At 43.2% G+C, this 18,588-nt stretch overlaps 1 protein-coding gene across 3 annotated transcripts in view; it reads left to right on the forward strand.

Annotated features, from left to right (window-relative positions):
* Window positions 1-7,149: 7,149 nt before the first annotated feature.
* Window positions 7,150-18,588, forward strand: part of KIAA0430 (KIAA0430 ortholog) — a 48,214-nt gene continuing 36,775 nt past the window's right edge. For 2 of the 3 annotated variants that reach the window (XM_011956010.1, XM_011956011.1), the window contains exons 1-5: window positions 7,150-7,297; window positions 11,053-11,254; window positions 14,334-15,020; window positions 15,769-15,943; window positions 16,857-17,083. In XM_011956010.1, the coding sequence (XP_011811400.1) occupies window positions 11,111-11,254; window positions 14,334-15,020; window positions 15,769-15,943; window positions 16,857-17,083 (1,233 nt within the window). In that variant the 5' untranslated portion in view covers window positions 7,150-7,297; window positions 11,053-11,110. The remainder of the gene's footprint in view (window positions 7,298-11,052; window positions 11,255-14,333; window positions 15,021-15,768; window positions 15,944-16,856; window positions 17,084-18,588) is intronic. The other variant, XM_011956012.1, reaches the window with a different exon arrangement.

Here is an 18,588-nt window from a genome sequence, read left to right on the forward strand (position 1 = left end):
GGAGGGGCGCTTGGGAGGCATGGGCTGCCGGGAGCTGGGCTGGGGCGGGCGGGCCTTGGAGATGCTGCAGGACGCTGCCTGGACACCCGGGAAATGGGTTTGGGCTTGCGGGCTGTGTATTTCAGGAAAATAAGCCGGCCTCTTCTTCACTCCGATTGCGTTTTCCCGTTTTTGCACTTTCCCCAAATCAGAAGGAAAGACAAAGATTCAGGCCCACTGAAGCTAGCAGGGCCCCGTGCCCTTCCTACTCCTTTACACCCAAAGTAGAATCTTCAGCATCATTATCTTCTCCAGAGGCAAGAGAACTTAGTGCACAAGAATTTGGTCATAAGCTTGGCTTTGAGTCCTAGCTCTGCCCGTTACAAACTGTGTGATCTTGGGAAAGTTGTTTAGCCTCTATGATTCCGTTTCCTCATCTATAAAACGCCATTATGGGTCTGGCGCGGTGGTCACGCCTGTAACCCCAGCACTTTGGGAGGCTGAGGCAGGTGGATCACGAGATCAGGAGTTCGAGACCCCCTGGCCGACATGGTGAAACCCCATCTCTACTAAAGATACAAAAAATTAGCTGGATGTGGTGGCGCCCGCCTGTAATCCCAGCTACTCAGGAGGCTGAGGCAGGAGAATCGCGGGAACCCGGGAGGTGGAGGTTACAGTGAGCCGAGATCACACCACTACACTCTAGCCTAGGCAACAGGGCAAGACTCCGTCTTAAAGAACAAACAAACAAAAGACAAACAAAAAAACGACATTATGCAGAGGACTAAATGAGTTAACAGCATTTGTAAAAACGTTTACAATAGAAATTTGAACATAGTAAGTACAATATATGTATTTGTTAAATGATCTTGATTTTATTTATTTATTTATTTTGAGATGAAGTCTCCCTCTGTCTCCCAGGCTGGAGTGCAGTGGCCTGATCTCCACTCACTGCAACCTCCACCTTCTGAGTTCAAACAATTCTCCTGCTTCAGCCTCCCGAGTAGCTGGGATTACAGGCCCACATCACCACACCCGGCTAATTTTTGTATTTTCAGTAGAGACGGGGTTTCACCATGTTGGCCAGGCTGGTCTCAAATCCCTGACCTCAGGTGATCCACTCACCTCAGCCTCCCAAAGTGCTGGGATTACAGGCGTGAGCCACTGCACCCTGCCCGATGATCATGATTTTTAAATGTCTGTGCCTGCCAGGCACAATTCTCACAGCAACCCTAATTGCAATTTTACTAACAAATTTAAAAAGAATTTCTTTTCTTTTCTTTTTTTCTTGAGACGGAGTTTCCCTCTCGTTGCCCAGGCTAGAGTGCAATGGCGCGATCTCGGCTCACTGCAACTTCCGCTTCCCAGGTTCGAGTGATTCTCTTGCCTCAGTCTCCCTAGTAGCTGGGATTACAGGCGCCCACCACCATGCCCAGCTAATTTTTTGTATTTTTAGTAGAGACAGGGTTTCACCATGTTGGCCAGGCTGGTCTCAAACTCCTGACCTCAGGCGATACACCTGCCTCAGCCTCCCAAAGTGCTGGGATTACAGGCGTGAGCCACCATGCTTGGCTGGAATTTTTTTAATTTTCTTCCAAAACATCCTGTCATAACATGTTCATTAACAAACATGGAGCATTCTGGTTAGTGGTTACAAAAATAGAGTTAGAATGAATAAGATATAGTATATGGGAGCACAATAGGGTGACTACAGTCCACAACAATGTATTGTACATTTTTAAATAACTAAAGGAGTATAAGTGGAGTGCTTGTAACACAAAGAAAGAATAAATGCTTGAGGTGATGGACACCCATTTACCCTGCTGTGATTATGATGCATTGTATGCCTGTATCAAAATATCTCATTACCCCATAAATATAAACACCTACTGTGTGCTCATACAAACTAAAAATATGTATATTATTATCCAGCTTTTTTTTTTTTTGAGACAGTCTCACCCTGTGACATAGGCTGGAGTACAGTGGCACAATCACTGCTCACTGCATCCTGGACCTCCCAAGTAGCTGGGACCACAGGTGTGCACCACCACACCCAGCTAATTTTTACATTTTTTTTTTGTAGGGACGTGGATCTCACTATGTTGCCCAGACTGGTCTTGAACTCCTGGGCTCAAGTGATCCTCCCACCTCAGCCTCCCTCCCAAAGTGCTGGGATTATAGGCTGAACCACAGCACCCAGCATTATGAGCATTCTTCTGTACAATGCACCCTTACAGCACAGTGAATACGTCAGACAAGGTACCTGTCCTCAAAGGGCTTATATTGTTAAGAGAGAAACACACTAAATCCATAAGCAGAAAAAGTAGCATTTCACATCTTGATAAGTGCTATGACTAAGGCAAGCTCATTTGATAGAAAAGGGCTGGGAGGGGTCACTTCAGATACTATGGTCAGGGAAGGCCACTGTAGAGAGGTGACCATGCAATTGAACCACAGATGATGAACCGTAGGAAAGCATTTTATTGGCCGGGCGCGGTGGCTCAAGCCTGTAATCCCAGCACTTTGGGAGGCCGAGACGGGCGGATCACGAGGTCAGGAGATCGAGACCATCCTGGCTAATATGGTGGAACCCCGTCTCTACTAAAAAATACAAAAAACTAGCCGGGCGAGGTGGCGGGCGCCTGTAGTCCCAGCAACTCGGGAGGTTGAGGCAGGAGAATGGCGTAAACCCAAGAGGCGGAGCTTGCAGTGAGCTGAGATCCGGCCACTGCACTCCAGCCTGGGTGACAGAGCGAGACTCCGTCTCAAAAAAAAAAAAAAAAAAAAAGGAAAGCATTTTATTGTATCCATGTTAAAGATGAGGAAATAAAGGTGCAGGAAATTAATTGAGTTGCCTGAGGTCTTACAACTAGTAATTAACAAATCAGGCTTCAGAGCTGGCTCTGACTCCTAAACCCTCCTTCTTTAGTACTATGCTGGAGGCAAAAAGATCTGAGTCATTACAGGGTCTCCCACCCCACTCCTGCCTTCCTGCTGTCCTTAGAATAGCCTTTCTCAAATTCTACTTTGGACTCCTTGCTAATTCCTAAAAACTGCTTAGAGGCACAAAGGGGAACCCCACCACCTATCAACAGGTTTAAGGAAAGTACCAAATGTCTTTCAGGAAACTTCCCAAACATAAATGAATCATTTACATCCTGCTTCACACTTTACTACCTCTGATGCCTTCCCCCTTGGAATTTTATTTTATTTTATTTTGAGACACAGTCTCACTCTGTTGCCCAGGCTGGACTGCAGTGCTGCAATCTAGGCTCACTGCAACCTTTGCCTCCTGAGTTCAAGAAGATTCTCCTGCCTCAGCCTCTCGAGTAGCTGGGATTACAGGTGTTCACCACCATGCCCAACTAATTTTTCTATTTTAGTAGAGATAGTGTTTCACCATGTTGGCCAGGCTGGTTTCGAACTCCTGACCTCAAGTGCTCCACCTGCCTCAGCCTCCCAAAGTGCTGGGATTACAGGTGTGAACCACCACACCAAGCCTCCCCTTAGGAGTTTTAGTATTTACTTACTGAGATGGAGTTTCACTCTGTCACCCAGGCTAGAGTGCAGTGGTGCGATCTCAGCTTATTGTAACCTCCACCTCCCGGTTCAAGTGATTCTCCTGCCTCAGCCTCCCAAGTAGCTGGAATTATCCCCTCTTGGATTTTTTTTTTTTTTTTTTTTTGACAGAGTCTCACTCTGTCACCCAGACTGGAGTGCAGTGGTGCGATCTCAGCTCACCGCAACCCCTTCCTCCTGGGTTCAAGCGATTCTCCTGCCTCAGATTCCTGAGTAGCTGGGATTACAGGTGTGTACCACCACACGCAGCTAATTTTGTATTTTTAGTAGAGACAGGGTTTCACCATGTTGGCCAGGCTGGTCTCGAACTCCTGACCTCAACTGATCCACTCACCTCGGCTCTCCCAAAGTGCTGGGATTACAGGCGTGAGCCACTGCGTCTGGACCCCCTTGGAATTTTATTTGGCCCTAACCACTCTGTGAGGTTTCTGGACAGGAACGAATCACCTCAGCTTACAGAAAAACTGAAGCACAAACTGATGAGGTACTGGTGTTGCCTAAATGGCTTTGATCAAGGCATTTAAACTAGTTGGTTCTCAATTTCCCAAATTTTCCATAAAGAAAAAAGAGAGGGCATTGAAATGATAATCATTAAAGTCTTATTTGGGAACAACATTTAGAGAAATAGGTTTGTCATTGGGTAAAACCTTAAAAATGAAAGGAAATTTTTGGTGTACTTTAAAATGTTTCTCTTGTTCTTTATTTAAATTCAATTTGTTTTCCTTGTAGCTTTGGAATATGGCTGAGCAGATAACTCAATTTAACTTCCTTAGGTACTTCCATGATCATTTACTAATTCAAACCACTGAACCTAACACAGCAGAAGATTGGTTTCTGGGGAGAAACTCCTTTAATAACAGCTTGGTTAGTTGAAAAGCTGAACTGCATGTAAAGTAGCTACTTAAATAGCACACAAAAAAGTCTTTCGGTTTTAATAAATGTGAAGATTATAATTTGGACAGGGGAAAAACTGAGTTACTTGTACTCTCTAAAGTTTTCCCAGCAAATAGGAATACAATTAATAGAGGGTATATACATAAAACGTATCTTAAGACAAAATTTATGTATTTTGATTCATAATTGTCTCCTTTTAAGGGCTACTATTCTTTGCTTAGGCTCGTAGTCTTTAGAAAGCAGCAATAAAATTACATTTCTTTTAAAAGGATTTATAATTCAGACTTTTATTCAGACTTCCACTTAATACGACTATTTTGTTTAAAAAATTTTCTTAAATAGACACAAGTGTCACGCCATGTTCCTCAGGCTGGTTTTAAACACCAAGCCTCAAGGGATCTTCCTGTCTCAGCCTCCTAAAGTGCTGGGATTACGGGCATGAGTCACCATGCCCTGGGCATTTTTAATCGCTACATTTATGCGTTGTGACTAGTTACAGCTCTGGACTCAAAAGAATGCCAAGCTAAGTCAAACAAAATGTGTCTGCTTGGTAAAAAGGAATCTAAAAGAAAAATATACATATAAAGAAAATGTGGTCAGGCTCGCTGGCTCAGCCTTGTAATCCTAAAGAGGCCGAGGAAGGAGGATCACTTGAAGCTAGGAGTTCGAGACCAGCCTGGCCAACATGGCAATATCCCGTCTCTGCTAAAAACACAAAAATTAGCCGGGCATGGTGGTGGGCACCTGTAATCCTAGCTACCCAGGAGGCTGAGGCATGAGAATTGGTTGAACTCGGCAGGAGGAGGCTGCAGTGAGCCAAGATCCTACCACTGCACTCCAGCCTGGGCAATGAAGCAAGACGTTGTCTCAAAAAAAAAAAAAAAAAAAAAAAAAAAAAAAAAAAAAAAAAAAAAAAAAAAAAAAAAAAAAAAAACTAAAAAGGAAATGTGTCTGCATTCTTTTATGTTTTCTGGCTAAAAACTTTTTAAAAAATAATTAGAAACCCACGATTACCTTGTTTCTTTTTTAAAACTTTTAGTTAATACGGCTTGTGTTGAGACATGCTCAACTGAAATAAAATGGGGGCAAAAACACCTCTGAAGAGTAGCATATTTGCTTGGTACTCTGAAAAAAACCAAAACGCTAGAAACAGGTTTTTCATCTAACCACCACTTGGAAAATACTACCTGTACACAGACGCAATGCAGATTTTTTTCTTTTTCTTTCTTTTCTAAATAGCGATAGAGTTTCGCTGTTTCCCAGTCTAGTCTCAAATTTATAGGCTCAACAGATCCTCCCTCCGTAGTCTCTGAAAGTATTGGGATTACAGGCCTGAGCCACTGCGCCCAGCCCACAGTCAAGATTTAGTCAGCAGTAATAAATACCTACGCAGGGAGAGGATGTGTGCTTGTCATCTGCCTTCTGGAAAATTAAATACAGGCACAAAGGATTCTTCAGCTACATGTCTGATCTTGCCCTCCACAATACCCGTCTACAAGGATGCTTACAGGGACGTGTTAATCCCCACGTAATGGGGGTTGCCTATTGAAATAACCTCCCAGTGAGGATTTTTTTGGGGGAAAATGTTCTCGTTTGGCAATTTCGACTTACTGATTCTTTTGCAAAGTCAACTTGTTTCTGGGCAAACTTTAAAAATAAACTTCTAAGGTAGCATTCAGCTAGCAGTTAGCACATCCTAAATTGTGTCTAGATTTAATTTACACAATATGTGCTTTGTTTTTCTCCTAATTTGCAAAAGAAAATAGTAAGCAGCTGGTAGTTTCAGAAATCACCCTCTTGCTGAGTCTTAAAATTTTTTCATTCCTGGGAAACGTGAAGATTGTGGGATGCTATTTAAAAAAAAAAAGCAAACCACACGGCATATCTGGCCACCTAAGACATAAAAGTGTTTGAAACTAACCATAAGGTTTCCTTTCTGCTCGCCCAACCTGTCACTGGAAACGCAGTATTCATTTGTTTTTGTAACCAGCTTTGGAGCAGGGCTTTTAAAGATAACGTTTTCTTGCCAAAGTCCCCCCAAAATCTCTTGATTCTTGGTGGCAATGTCCAGTTGAGTCTTTGCACACCCTTTATTTTTGCCAGTTGGGTCGCAACTTTGCGAGAACCCCGGGGGACCTCGCAGGAAGCCGGGTTGGCAGTTATTTTTTTCTTCACTTGCCACTAGGTTGCACTAGATTCAGGATGCTGGGGAATATGCGCCATTTAATTTTTAAAAATAAAGTAGGACCATCACGTGACGAGACCTGAGCGAGGGGGTAAAAAAAAAAAGCAGAAACGATCGGGTTTTTCATTGAAATTCCGTTCAAACCGCCTTCCCTCCAAAGCCTGAAAGAGCCGAATTCTATTAAATCCTGGTTGGCAGGCTTTTTCCTCGGATCCACGTCACGAGCTCTCTCATTCTCCGCTTCAAGGTTCCTTTCGACTCCACAACGTGAAGCCAGGGGGAAGGCCTCCTTAAACTGGGGGTTTTCGCCAAAAAAGCCAGGGTCACCCCCCGGGAAAGTCCCTATTTAGGGGTTTATCGGGAGGGGACTGAGCCTGACGAGGCTGCAGGGCCGCGAGGCCCCGCCCCCCCCGGGGTTCCCAGCATGCCCCGCGCGGACAGGACGCGGCGGAGGAGGCGGGGCGAGAAGGGGGCGGGGCGAAGGGGAGAGAAGGGCGTCGGTTTTGCGACAGGGGCGGTGCGGTGCGGAAGCGGAAGTGGAGGGTGCGCTTGGCGGCGGCGGCGGGAGCTGCGGAGTCGGGAATCAAAACAAAGGGCCTGGGGGGGCGGGGGGAAGGCGGCGGGGCCGGAATGTGAGCGGAGGTGGAGCCGGCGGCAGAGGTGAGTTTGCAGACAGCGCTGCGACCAGACCCCGGCAGGCTCTGTTCCGGTGCCAGCGGGGCGGGACGGAGGACAGTACCCCCTCTTTCCCCGCCTATTGCTGGTGGGATGGTGGTGGAGGGGGCTGGTTGGCTAACTGGGACGCGCCAGTCGGCCTCCCCAAGAAAGAGTTGGCTTGTCTCCCTTTCGGGTCCATTCACTGCTGTCACTGTTGGCGCCGCTGTTCCCCTTCGAGGGTATTTGGCTCCCCGCCCGCCCCTGTCTGTCTGACCCCCGGAGGGGCCCTCCAGGAGTGAAGTGCACAGCTGGAAGGTTAAGAGAGAAGGAAAGGGGCGGGTGTTTTTGCAACACCCTCCCCCCTCCCCGGCCGTTTTGCATTCTCCTCGGCCTTTTAGCAACCCGTAGGGTGTAGCCTCAGGGTTGACAGGTAGTGTCTAGGGCTTCAGCCAGTCTCACTAGTAGTTGTAACGCGACCTCTTGATACACCTTTTAGAGTTTCTCAAGCACCTTTCCGGTAATTCCAAGAGCTGTCCAATTGCGTTTGTATCTTTTGGACTTCTCTGAGCGGTAAATTGAGCGGTAAATATTCTTCTGTTTTGCATACCGGTGTAGTGAAACCTAAACTGTCTTCCTAGATATTTATTAAGCTTTATTCGTTCAACAGTTATTTTTTGAAATGTGCCGGGCGTTGTACTAAGGGCAGGAGACGGAATAGTGAATAAGAAAACATAGTCTCTGCTGTCATGGAGTTTATATTCTAAATGGGGGAGAAAGATAATAAAATAAGCTAAAAAGGCCACTTTAAACACAGAGCTATGGGGGAGAAAACGGTAATGGGATGGGATGGTGTGGGGTCAAGGACTAGATTGGGTGCTAAGGAAACACCGTTTGCTAAATGTTCCCTGTGATTATCCAGACAATGGCCTTGTAAGGTGGTTTCTATTATTGTCACACCCATTTTAGAGATGGGATCTGAGGTTCAGAGAGGTTGTGAGTTGTCCAAAGCTGCACCACGGTAGAATTGGAGACCAAAATGCAGACAGTCGACAGAGTCGACTGAATTGCTCAAAAGAGTTGGAGAGAGTGACAGAAAGGAGACCGTCACTCAAGTCAAACAGAACCTGCTTTTGGCTACCTAAGTTGCTTCGTGGATAATATTTGGGAAATTTTCAGGGTGCAGGCACCTGAAAGTTTTTACTTTTAATCGCTTGTATTGTGCAGTATTGAAGGCACCTTGGTGTAGTGGAAAGGGGTAAACAAACCTAATTTTGTGTCAGGCTCGCTACAAAACTTCCTTAAGTTTGTGTTTCCCCCTCTGCAAAAATGTAGCTAATTTCTCCCCTGTCTACCTCACAGAATTATTGCGAAAATTATATAAGTGGTTCCCACCGTCTGGGTTTTTTTCATCATTATATTCCTTGTGCCAAGCACAGACCTGCTGCATAGTAGATACTAAATAAATATTTGCTGAATGAAGATATAAGTAATGTTAAATGAAAATACCTTGTAAACTAGATTACACTGTAAATGTCAGCTCACTTTCAGGATTTGGCTTTGAAGAACTTTGAGAAAATGTTTATGTACACCGTGAATATCACAGATGCTTAGGATTTTGAGGGGAGCTTTTTGGGGGACATAAAATCTGTATCTAATAGGAAAAGCAAGAATCATAATTTACTATCAGTAGTAGCAGTTAAATCCATCCCTGTCTCCAAATTAACCACTCCCAATAGTGTGTAGTGGGTAAATGGTGTGCTTTATTAATTAAATTCCTCATTCAACTAATGTTTACCTTGTATTTACAGAATAGAGGGCATTTTGGTTGGCACAAGAGATGCAGTGGTGAAAATAGACAGTGGGGTTCATTTATCTAATTTTTTTTTTTCTGTGTAATGCAGTGGCAGGGGAGAAATTAGACACATTTTACATAGGAGGAAACAAACTTCAAAATGAAAATTTGTTTAGAGATGGAATCTCACTCTGTTGCCCATGCTGAAGGGCAGTGGCCCAATCATGGTTCACTGCAGCCTCAAATTCTTGGGCTCAAGAGATCCTCCCACCTCAGTCTCTCCAGTAGCTGGGACTAGGTGCATGCTGCCACACCATGCTAATTTTTTAAACTTTATTTTATTTTAGAGCTGTGATCTTGCTGTGTTGCCCAGGCTGACAAAAGAGCCACATAGTAAATAGAGGCTTTGTGGGCCAGTCTCATTACAGAGACTCTTGGCAGCTATGCAATTGGAATGCAAAAGCAGCCATAGGCAGGATTTAAATGAATGAGTGTGTCTGTGTCCCAGTAAAACTTTATTTATGGACACTGAAATTTGAATTCATGTAATTTTGTTTGTTTTTGAGATAAGGTCTCACTCTGTCGCCCAGGCTGCAGTGCAGTGGCACAATCACAGCTCACTGCAGCCTCGACCTCCTGGGCTCAAGCGATCCTCACACCTCAGCCTCCCAAGTAGCTGGGACTACAGGCTTGCACCACCATGCTCGGCTAATTTTTTTGTATTTTTTGTAGAGATGGGGTTTTGCTGTGTTGCCCAGGCTGGTCGGGAACTCCTGGGTTCAAGCGATCCACCCACCTTGGCCTCCCAAAGCGCTGGGATTATAGGCCTGAGCCCCGGGAGGGTGGCTTGCTTGCATTTATTGTTAAGACCTGTAAGAGTGTTGTTGCCCTGGCATAGATATTACACATCTGTGACTTGAGATTTTTCTATCAGTTAGATTTTCAGTGGTATATCATATTGCACTTTCATCCTTAGTAAACTAAGAAATTGGTTCAATTTGTTCTGTAGCAAATCAGATTCGAAGTCCACAGAGGCCACTTAGTTTGGACCTTCCATGCTCAGATCAAAGAAACAGTGCAAGACGTCTTAAATTAGTTTTAAAATCTTACACATAGTTGTTAATGAGGATGTGGTGGTGGCTCTTTTACTCAGGTTAGATGCTCTCTTCTGTTAACTTTTGACTTTCTTGAGCAGAGCCTTTAGGAAGAGAGAGCCGAAAAGAATTCAGAAAAACTAGAAAAAATTGATCCCAGCCAAGTGAGGAGGTAAAGTCTCACTCTGGAGTATGCAGGTTTCCAAGATAAGGTTACTTATCTCAAGCATGGTTATGTGTAGAAAGGAAACAGGACTCATGGAGAGTTCATTTTTCATTTGAAGAGCTATGGAACATGAAGAATTGCAGATTATAGATTTTTAAAAAAATCAGATTGATAGAGTTAGATTTTAAGCATAAACAGAGTCAACCAAGTTTGCCAAATTTTATTAACCTGTGATTTGTTCTGATACTTATTCTTTCGTGGTTTTTTCTTTCTTTATTTTATTATTATTATTTTGTTTAAGATTTGAACTGTTGGCCAGGCGCAGTGGCTAATGCCTGTAATCCCAGCACTTTGGGAGGCCGAGGAGGGTGGATCACTTGAGATCAGGAGTTCAGGACCAGCCTGGCCAACTTGGTGAAACCCCAACTCTACTAAAAATATAAAATTTAGCCAGGCATGGTGGCAGGCTCCTGTAGTCCCAGCTACTCAGGAGGCTGAGGCAAGAAAATCACTTGAACCTGGGAGGAGGAGGTTGCAGTGAGCTGAGATCATACCACCGCATGCCAGCCTGGGCAACAGAGCAAGACTCCTCTCGAAACAAAGATTTGAGTTGTTGAGAGCCATTGCACTGTAAATATAGCTGCAGTGTTGCAAAATTTGTACTTATGCAAGGAAATAACACTGACATCTTACTCGTTCCCAACAGGGTGGAAGAATGAAAGAAAAGAAAGATGAAAGAATGTTGAATCACTTTGCATGGCTGTATGATGGAAGGAAAGGGAACTGAGAACTCCTGCAGTAGAACACGTGGATGGCTTCAACAAGATAATGATGCTAAGCCATGGCTTTGGAAATTCTCTAATTGCTTTTCTCGTCCTGAGCAGACGCTGCCACATAGTCCCCAAACGGTAACTATATGCAAGACTAGGGACGTAGCGGGTTCCTCATCCAAATAGATGAGAGAGGTCCATTTGGTCTGGGATACAGTCTCTCATCCTGGAGTCTCTGCTACATTTTTCTGTAGATCTTGCCTGTATTGCCTCTTGTACCACATTATAATGTGAGAACACAGCACGATTTTTTAACTCCTCTGTTTCACTCTGAGTACCAGTAGATGCCTTAAATATTTAATGGTAAAATTTGGGAAAGATTTCTTTCTCATTAAAGTCACAGGTAACAAAGATTAAAAGTCCACGTTGTGGAGTAAAATCAGAAGAAAGTACAAAATATGTTGTATTTTACTGTAGCTCTCTGAGTTTTGAGTCTATAATCTAGGAAGGGTTGGGAAGAGCTTATCACTGCCTGTTTTTTTTCTTTGAGATTTCTCTTGAATATTTATTTCTCAGTATAAATTTATGTCTCTTAACTTCTTGCTTACTCATTGTGATTTTAACATTTTCTCTTTTTTTTTTTTTTTCTGAGATGGAGTCTTGCTCTGTTGCCCAGGCTGGAGTGCAGTGGTATGATCTCGGCTCATTGCAACCTCTGCCTCCCTGGTTTAAGCAGTTCTCCTGCCTCAGCCTCCTGAGTAGCTGGGATTACAGGCCTGCGCCACCACACCTGGCTAATTTTTGTATTTTTAGTGAAGATGGGGTTTCGCCGTGTTGGCCAGGCTTGGTCTTGACCTCCTGACCTCAAGTGATCCTCCTGCCTCAGCCTCCCAAAGTGCTGGGATTACAGGCATGAGCCACCGCGCCCGGCCAATTTTGACATTTCCTGATTTCATTTCATTCACTCATGTTACCAGCTTTCTATTTCTTATTTTCTATTGTACTTGGGATTCAAGCGAGATTATACTATAATTTTATATAAGGGTATTAATAACTTTTTTTTTAATTATTTTTTGAGACGGAGTCTCACTCAGCCTCCTAGGCTGGAGTGCAGTGGCACGATCTCAGCTCACTGCAACCACTGTCCGCAGGGTTCAAGGGAGTCTCCCGTCTCAGCCTCCCTAGTAGCTGGGATTACAGGCACCCGCCATCATGCCCAGCTAATTTTTGCATTTTAGTAGAGATGGGGTTACACCATGTTGGCCAGGCTGGTTTTGAACTACTGACCTTAGGTGATCCACCCGCCTTGGCCTCCCAAGTGCTGGGATTACAGGCGTGAGCTGCCTCGCCTGGCCCGGTATTGATAACTTTTTAAAAACCAATTTAATTCTCTATTTTTTCTAGGTTTTCACTATATGGTTGTCTTTGTTGCAAGGCATCAAGTAATTTGAGTCATTTTAGGAGTGTTTTATTTTAGGGACAGTTGACGATGAGGGTTGGCATCAAAAGCAAGGCTTCCTGGGATGGGATGGTAGATCTCGTCCTCATGGAGTCACACAATTCAGAATTACTCAGTCAACTTTACAGATCTTGAAACTCAATTTTGTCAGTGGCATGCCGAATGGAGTGGGTTCAGGGGATCAACTCATAATAAGCCTGCCTGTATGAGCCTGATCTTTATAAATCAGAATACCATTGTGTTAATTTCAGTCTGAACTATAATTACCAAAAGGGCAGTTCATTGGCTGGTCAGCCCATTGCTGTTACCTCCCTTTTAGGGAAAGTTTAGGTGAAAATTCACATTTCTTCCAGATGAGCATGTGCTCCCAGGTGAGTGTAGAATCACAGCAAAAGGAGTGGAATTGTAGGTGTCAGATGGACCCTTGTGTGCTGTGAAGGGTGAACACGTGTCAGTCACTGTAGCAGAGCACCCTCTTCATCTTAATGGCTCTTGCAGTCAGCCTGTGAAGGCTGATGAGTTTAGTCCCCTTTCAGCAGTTAGGTGCTGTGCCAGGTGCTCTATGTGCTGTATCTTATTTTATCCTCCTAGCAACTCTAGGAGGTATGTTGTATTGTTCCCAATTTATGGATTAGGAAACCAAAGTGTAGGTTAATAACTTACCCAAAGTCGGCCGGGCACGGTGGCTCAAGCCTGTAATCCCAGCACTTTGGGAGGCCGAGACGGGCGGATCACGAGGTCAGGAGATCGAGACCATCCTGGCTAACATGGTGAAACCCCGTCTGTACTAAAAAATACAAAAAACTAGCCGGGCGACGTGGTGGGCGCCTGTAGTCCCAGCTACACGGGAGGCTGAGGCAGGAGAATGGCGTGAACCCGGGAGGCGGAGCTTGCAGTGAGCTGAGATCTGGCCACTGCACTCCAGCCCGGGCGACAGAGCGAGACTCCGTCTCAAAAAAAAAAAAAAATAATAACTTACCCAAAGTCATACAACTGTTGATTATCAGATTCTAACCCAGGTCTCTGCCAATGATGCTCTGCTTAGAACCTTTGTAATATACTGGCTTCCTGTGTCTATGTTGGAGTCATGTGGCAAACTGTCTTGGATCTTTTTCTTGGATAGTTTTCTAATTTCTCTAAATCTTTTCACTGGCTACAGTATAATTGTCATTATGGCTTTAGGTCATTATATCTTAGGGTTTATGGAATGTCATCAGCAACATGGGTGGGCCATCTGGGTAGATGGCTGATCTCATCTGTGTTTGACACTTTACTCCTTTCCTTGGGGGATCTTACTGAAATCCCTTCGGGACTGACCACAGGAACTATTAAGTATTGTCCTCAAACCACGGTGTGTGTTAGCTGCCTTTACTGAATGCTGTTTGTGTGACTGTGTTGTTTTCATACCACCTATTTTGTCTTCAGAGGATTCTATGAAGCAAGGGGAAATTATCAAAAGGAAGTTACTGAGGCATGGCGGCTGCTAAAGATGTAAACAGGCCCTCCCATCCCAGTCTGTTTCGATTCAGGAAGCATGTAGTCTTCATTTTAGTTGCATGTTCCAATGTTCACTTCCTGCAGACCTCTCTGAAGAATGTTCCTGATTTTAACTAGCTGTGATTCCATTTTGTTCAGTTATGATTTAGTGATGTAACAGAATTGAACACTTTTTCTGTTTGTGAATGCAGTAAGATATGAGTAACCAAAAAAACCATGGGCCTCATAAAATTAATTTATGTTTTGATTTTCTTTTCTCAGAAAGAGTACATGGAGAACAAGAAAGTTGCTGTGGAACTAAAGGATGTACCATCTCCCCTTCATGCTGGCTCTAAGCTTTTTCCAGCAGTCCCACTTCCTGATATTCGTTCTCTTCAGCAGCCTAAAATACAGCTTTCATCTGTCCCCAAAGTAAGCTGCTGTGCTCATTGCCCTAATGAACCCTCCACTTCGCCGATGCGTTTTGGTGGTGGTGGTGGCGGTAGTGGAGGTACCAGTAGCTTGATTCACCCGGGCGCACTGTTAGACTCGCAAAGCACCAGGACAATCACGTGTCAGGTAGGGTCAGGGTTTGCTTTCCAGTCTGCATCTTCACTCCAGAATGCCTCAGCTAGGAACAATTTGGCAGGCATTGCAAGTGACTTTCCCAGCATGTGTCTAGAGAGTAACCTGTCTTCCTGCAAACACCTGCCCTGTTGTGGAAAACTCCACTTCCAATCATGTCATGGTAATGTGCACAAGCTACATCAGTTTCCAACTCTGCAGGGCTGCACCTCCGCTGGCTATTTCCCCTGTTCTGATTTCACAAGTGGGGCTCCGGGGCATTTGGAAGAGCACATTTCACAGTCGGAGCTAACGCCTCACTTGTGCACCAACTCTTTGCACCTTAATGTGGTACCTCCGGTTTGTTTAAAGGGCTCACTTTACTGCGAAGACTGTCTAAACAAGGTTCGTATCTTTTTATTTCTTACATTGGGTGCAGCTGAGGATTGAGGAATGACTTTTTTGAAGTGGATTTATCTTGAAAAGTCTTTATTATACACGGGGTGGAAGATTCTCCTGTGGTATAGGGGAGTCTCCCCATCAGCATAATTTTTGCTGGTTCTGAAAGAAACAAAGGGTAAAATGGGAGAGCATTCAGAAAAGTAGAGAGTCATTGTTTTTGTAGTTTATACATTTAGAGGCTCTTGTTGCAGTAAATCTATTTCCTATATGTGAGACTAGTTGGCAAAGCCTTCGTGTTCTATCTTTAAAGGCTAAAGCACAATGGATTTCTTATAACTTACATTCAACTTACACATAAGCCCATTCATGTAATGTAGATAACTGCATATTGTCTTTTTGCAATAATGTGGGAAATCTGAAAGTTGGCCTCAGTCACATTGGTGTTCAAGTGAGACTTTACTACCCTTTATGTAAAATATGTGTGAGGTCTTCATTGCAGCAGACTCATGCCCCAAAATGTAAAGATCTGACCACGTGAATATCTTTCTTGATCATGTCAAGTCACTTCTGGAAATGAATTTATGAATTGATAGCTAATGGTTCTTGGAAAGATGATTTGAAAGTATGTTTTCTTACAGGCTAGCAAGTGGAAAGGTAAAACACTTAGTGTGTTTTCAGTTGTTGTATATAACTCCAGCTTCTGAAATGATGTATCTGACACCTCCTCCTTTTTAAAAAAAATTTAAAACAGCCAGCAAGAAATAGCATAATCGATGCGGCTAAAGTTTGGCCAAATATACCACCTCCAAATACTCAACCTGCACCTCTTGCTGTCCCTCTGTGTAATGGCTGTGGAACCAAAGGAACAGGGAAGGAGACCACGTTGTTATTGGCGACCAGTCTAGGCAAAGCTGCTTCAAAATTTGGTAAATGACAGTATGGCATAAAATGTGCATATGTAAATAGCTTTCAATATCTGATACTAACATTGCATTTAATCACCTTTGAAGGATTCCTTATGGTTCTAAAGCTACTGTGTGTGTGAGTCTCCGTTTCCATATCTTGGTAGAAATCTTTTTTTTATTACAGACCAGGAAGTCATTTGCCCTTTATGTTGGGCCGAGGCTGTACACAGAAGCTGTGTATAGAAAAATTGGTCGTATATCAGGAGAAATAAAAGTGCTGGAAAAGATTTGGTGTCACCTTAGGTTGGAAATCACACTTGTTGATGGTATACTCCCTAGAAGTGTTCAGAATAATTTAGTAATGGCTGATTAAAAACAGTATTTGAAAACCAAAGAGTTCTCAGTAAAAATAATTTCCCTGAAAAGTAGTTGATGTGATATGTTTTGAAAACATTTTTAAAATGTTAAATCAGATGTTAATGCAGCGTTAGCTCAGAATCAACGACAGTAACCGCTTCACCCTTTGTCAGCTCCTCAGTGTTGGTTAATACCAAGTAGGTAGATAAGTGTGGGCTAATCTTGAAAGTTGGGTCTTGGAGCTGCAGAATCCGGCCAGTTAATGTGCTCGTGTTTAGGGAAGCATCACTGCTTAATGTCAGAATGGCTCATGCTTTGAGATGGATTTATTGTGGGCTTAAAGTCACTTGACTTTTAGATTTGTCTTCTCCTGAAACACAGGAATAATCTCTTAGAGTGATACTTTGACAGCTTGATTGCTTATTAGGTCAACCAGTGAGGTTGGTAGCCTTAAAACTTAGCATTAATTAATAATTTAGTTTTTCTACCACTAAGAATGATAGGTAGTTTATTATCTTATTTTAATTTGCCATTTATTTTCCACTACAAGTGATGGAAAATGTTAACATTTCTTAAGGGTCACCAGAAGTTGCAGTAGCTGGACAGGTGCTAGAAAACTTACCTCCCATTGGAGTTTTTTGGGATATTGAAAACTGCTCCGTTCCCTCTGGCCGGTCAGCAACTGCTGTTGTGCAAAGAATCCGTGAGAAGTTTTTTAAAGGCCACAGAGAAGCAGAATTCATCTGTGTGTGTGACATCAGTAAAGAAAACAAGGAAGTTATTCAAGAGCTGAATAATTGCCAGGTAAAAAAAAAAAAAAGTAATAATTTTAATCTATAGTAGAAGAATAAGCAGATGTTTGTTTGTTTGTTTTGAGACAGAGTCTAAGTGTCACCCAGGCTGGAGTGCAGTGATGCAGTCATGGCTCACTGCAGCCTCAAACCTTGGGACCCCAGTGATCCTCCCACCTCAGCCTCCCAAGTAGCTGGGATCACAGATGCACACTGTCATGCTTGGCTCATTTTTTATTTTTTGTAGAGACAAGGTCTCCCTATGTTCCAACCAGAAACAAACTGAGAACCCATGACTGCATTCTCTCCCTTGAACACCCCTGGATGGCCTTCAGGATCTGGAGTTAGGTGGTGGAGGCTCATCTCAAACTCCTGGGATCAAGCAATCCTCTTGCCTTGGCTTCTCAAAGTGCTGTACATGTGTGGGTTTTTGTGGGTTTTTTTGGAATTCTGATTGAAAGTTTGTTTAATGATAATGCATTTGTACCAAATTTTCAAATAAATTAGCAAAAGACCACTTCCAAAGTACTAGAAATAATTTAATCATTCTTATCTTTCAGTTATGCTTCCTAATTTATACTTTAGTTCTATACTGGTATAATGGTTATATATGTATTATTTCCTTTGATTTTCATTACCGCTCTTTGAACCAGGCACTTAGAATATATTATTTACAATTTACAAATTAAACTAAGGCCCTGAGAGGTGAAGAAACTTCTTTAAGATCACTTGGCCAGGAAGAGCAAGGATATGAATCTAGATTTGTCTGACACCAAGAGTCTGTGTTTTTAAGCTGAAACTAGAAATCAGGTCTTTTGACTCTTAGGCAGTTAATTCTATTGATAGTCCCTATTGCTTGTCTAAAATGATATACCCATGTTCTTTACAAAAACCAGCAAGTTATTATTGTGTATTGCAGGTGCCTGAGGCACCTTTCTCAAAATTACTTTTGAGAAATTCACCTTTCTCAAAATTAACCTTTCCTTCCTTTGGAGACTTATATGTGAACCTGATAGTTTTAACAGAAATAAATGCATTTTAGCTCCCTTAGGGGATATCCTCCCTCCTGTCTCCGTCACCTAGCCCCAGATTCTAAAAGCCATCCAGAGGTGTCCAAGGGAGAGAATACAATCATGGATTCTCAGTTTCTGTTTCTGGTTGGGCTAGTAAAGCACCTTCCTTATTTGTCTTTTCTGCTTATTAGTAGAGACAGAAACTAAAAACCATGGCTTCAGGCTACTAAAAGCCTAAAACAAAACAAAACAGAAAACAACAAAATAAGACGGGTTGTACAAGCTTGCATGGGTACCATAGACAGTTGACATAAAACACAGCCTTAAGTATTATTTTAGTCATTTATCTGATCTCTACCACTTCCAAATTGTTGGCAGAAGCTATTAGAGCAAATTTAACTGAGTTCACATTTCACTTCCTATTTTTCTACTTATTTTCTGAAAGGAGGATGAAAGAAATGCAAAAACAGAAGATTGGAGATGAGAGCAGGGTTAGTCACAGACC

The sequence above is a fragment of the Colobus angolensis genome, unplaced genomic scaffold (assembly GCF_000951035.1).
Source record: "Colobus angolensis palliatus isolate OR3802 unplaced genomic scaffold, Cang.pa_1.0 Scaffold406, whole genome shotgun sequence".
Classification (NCBI taxonomy): domain Eukaryota; kingdom Metazoa; phylum Chordata; class Mammalia; order Primates; family Cercopithecidae; genus Colobus; species Colobus angolensis.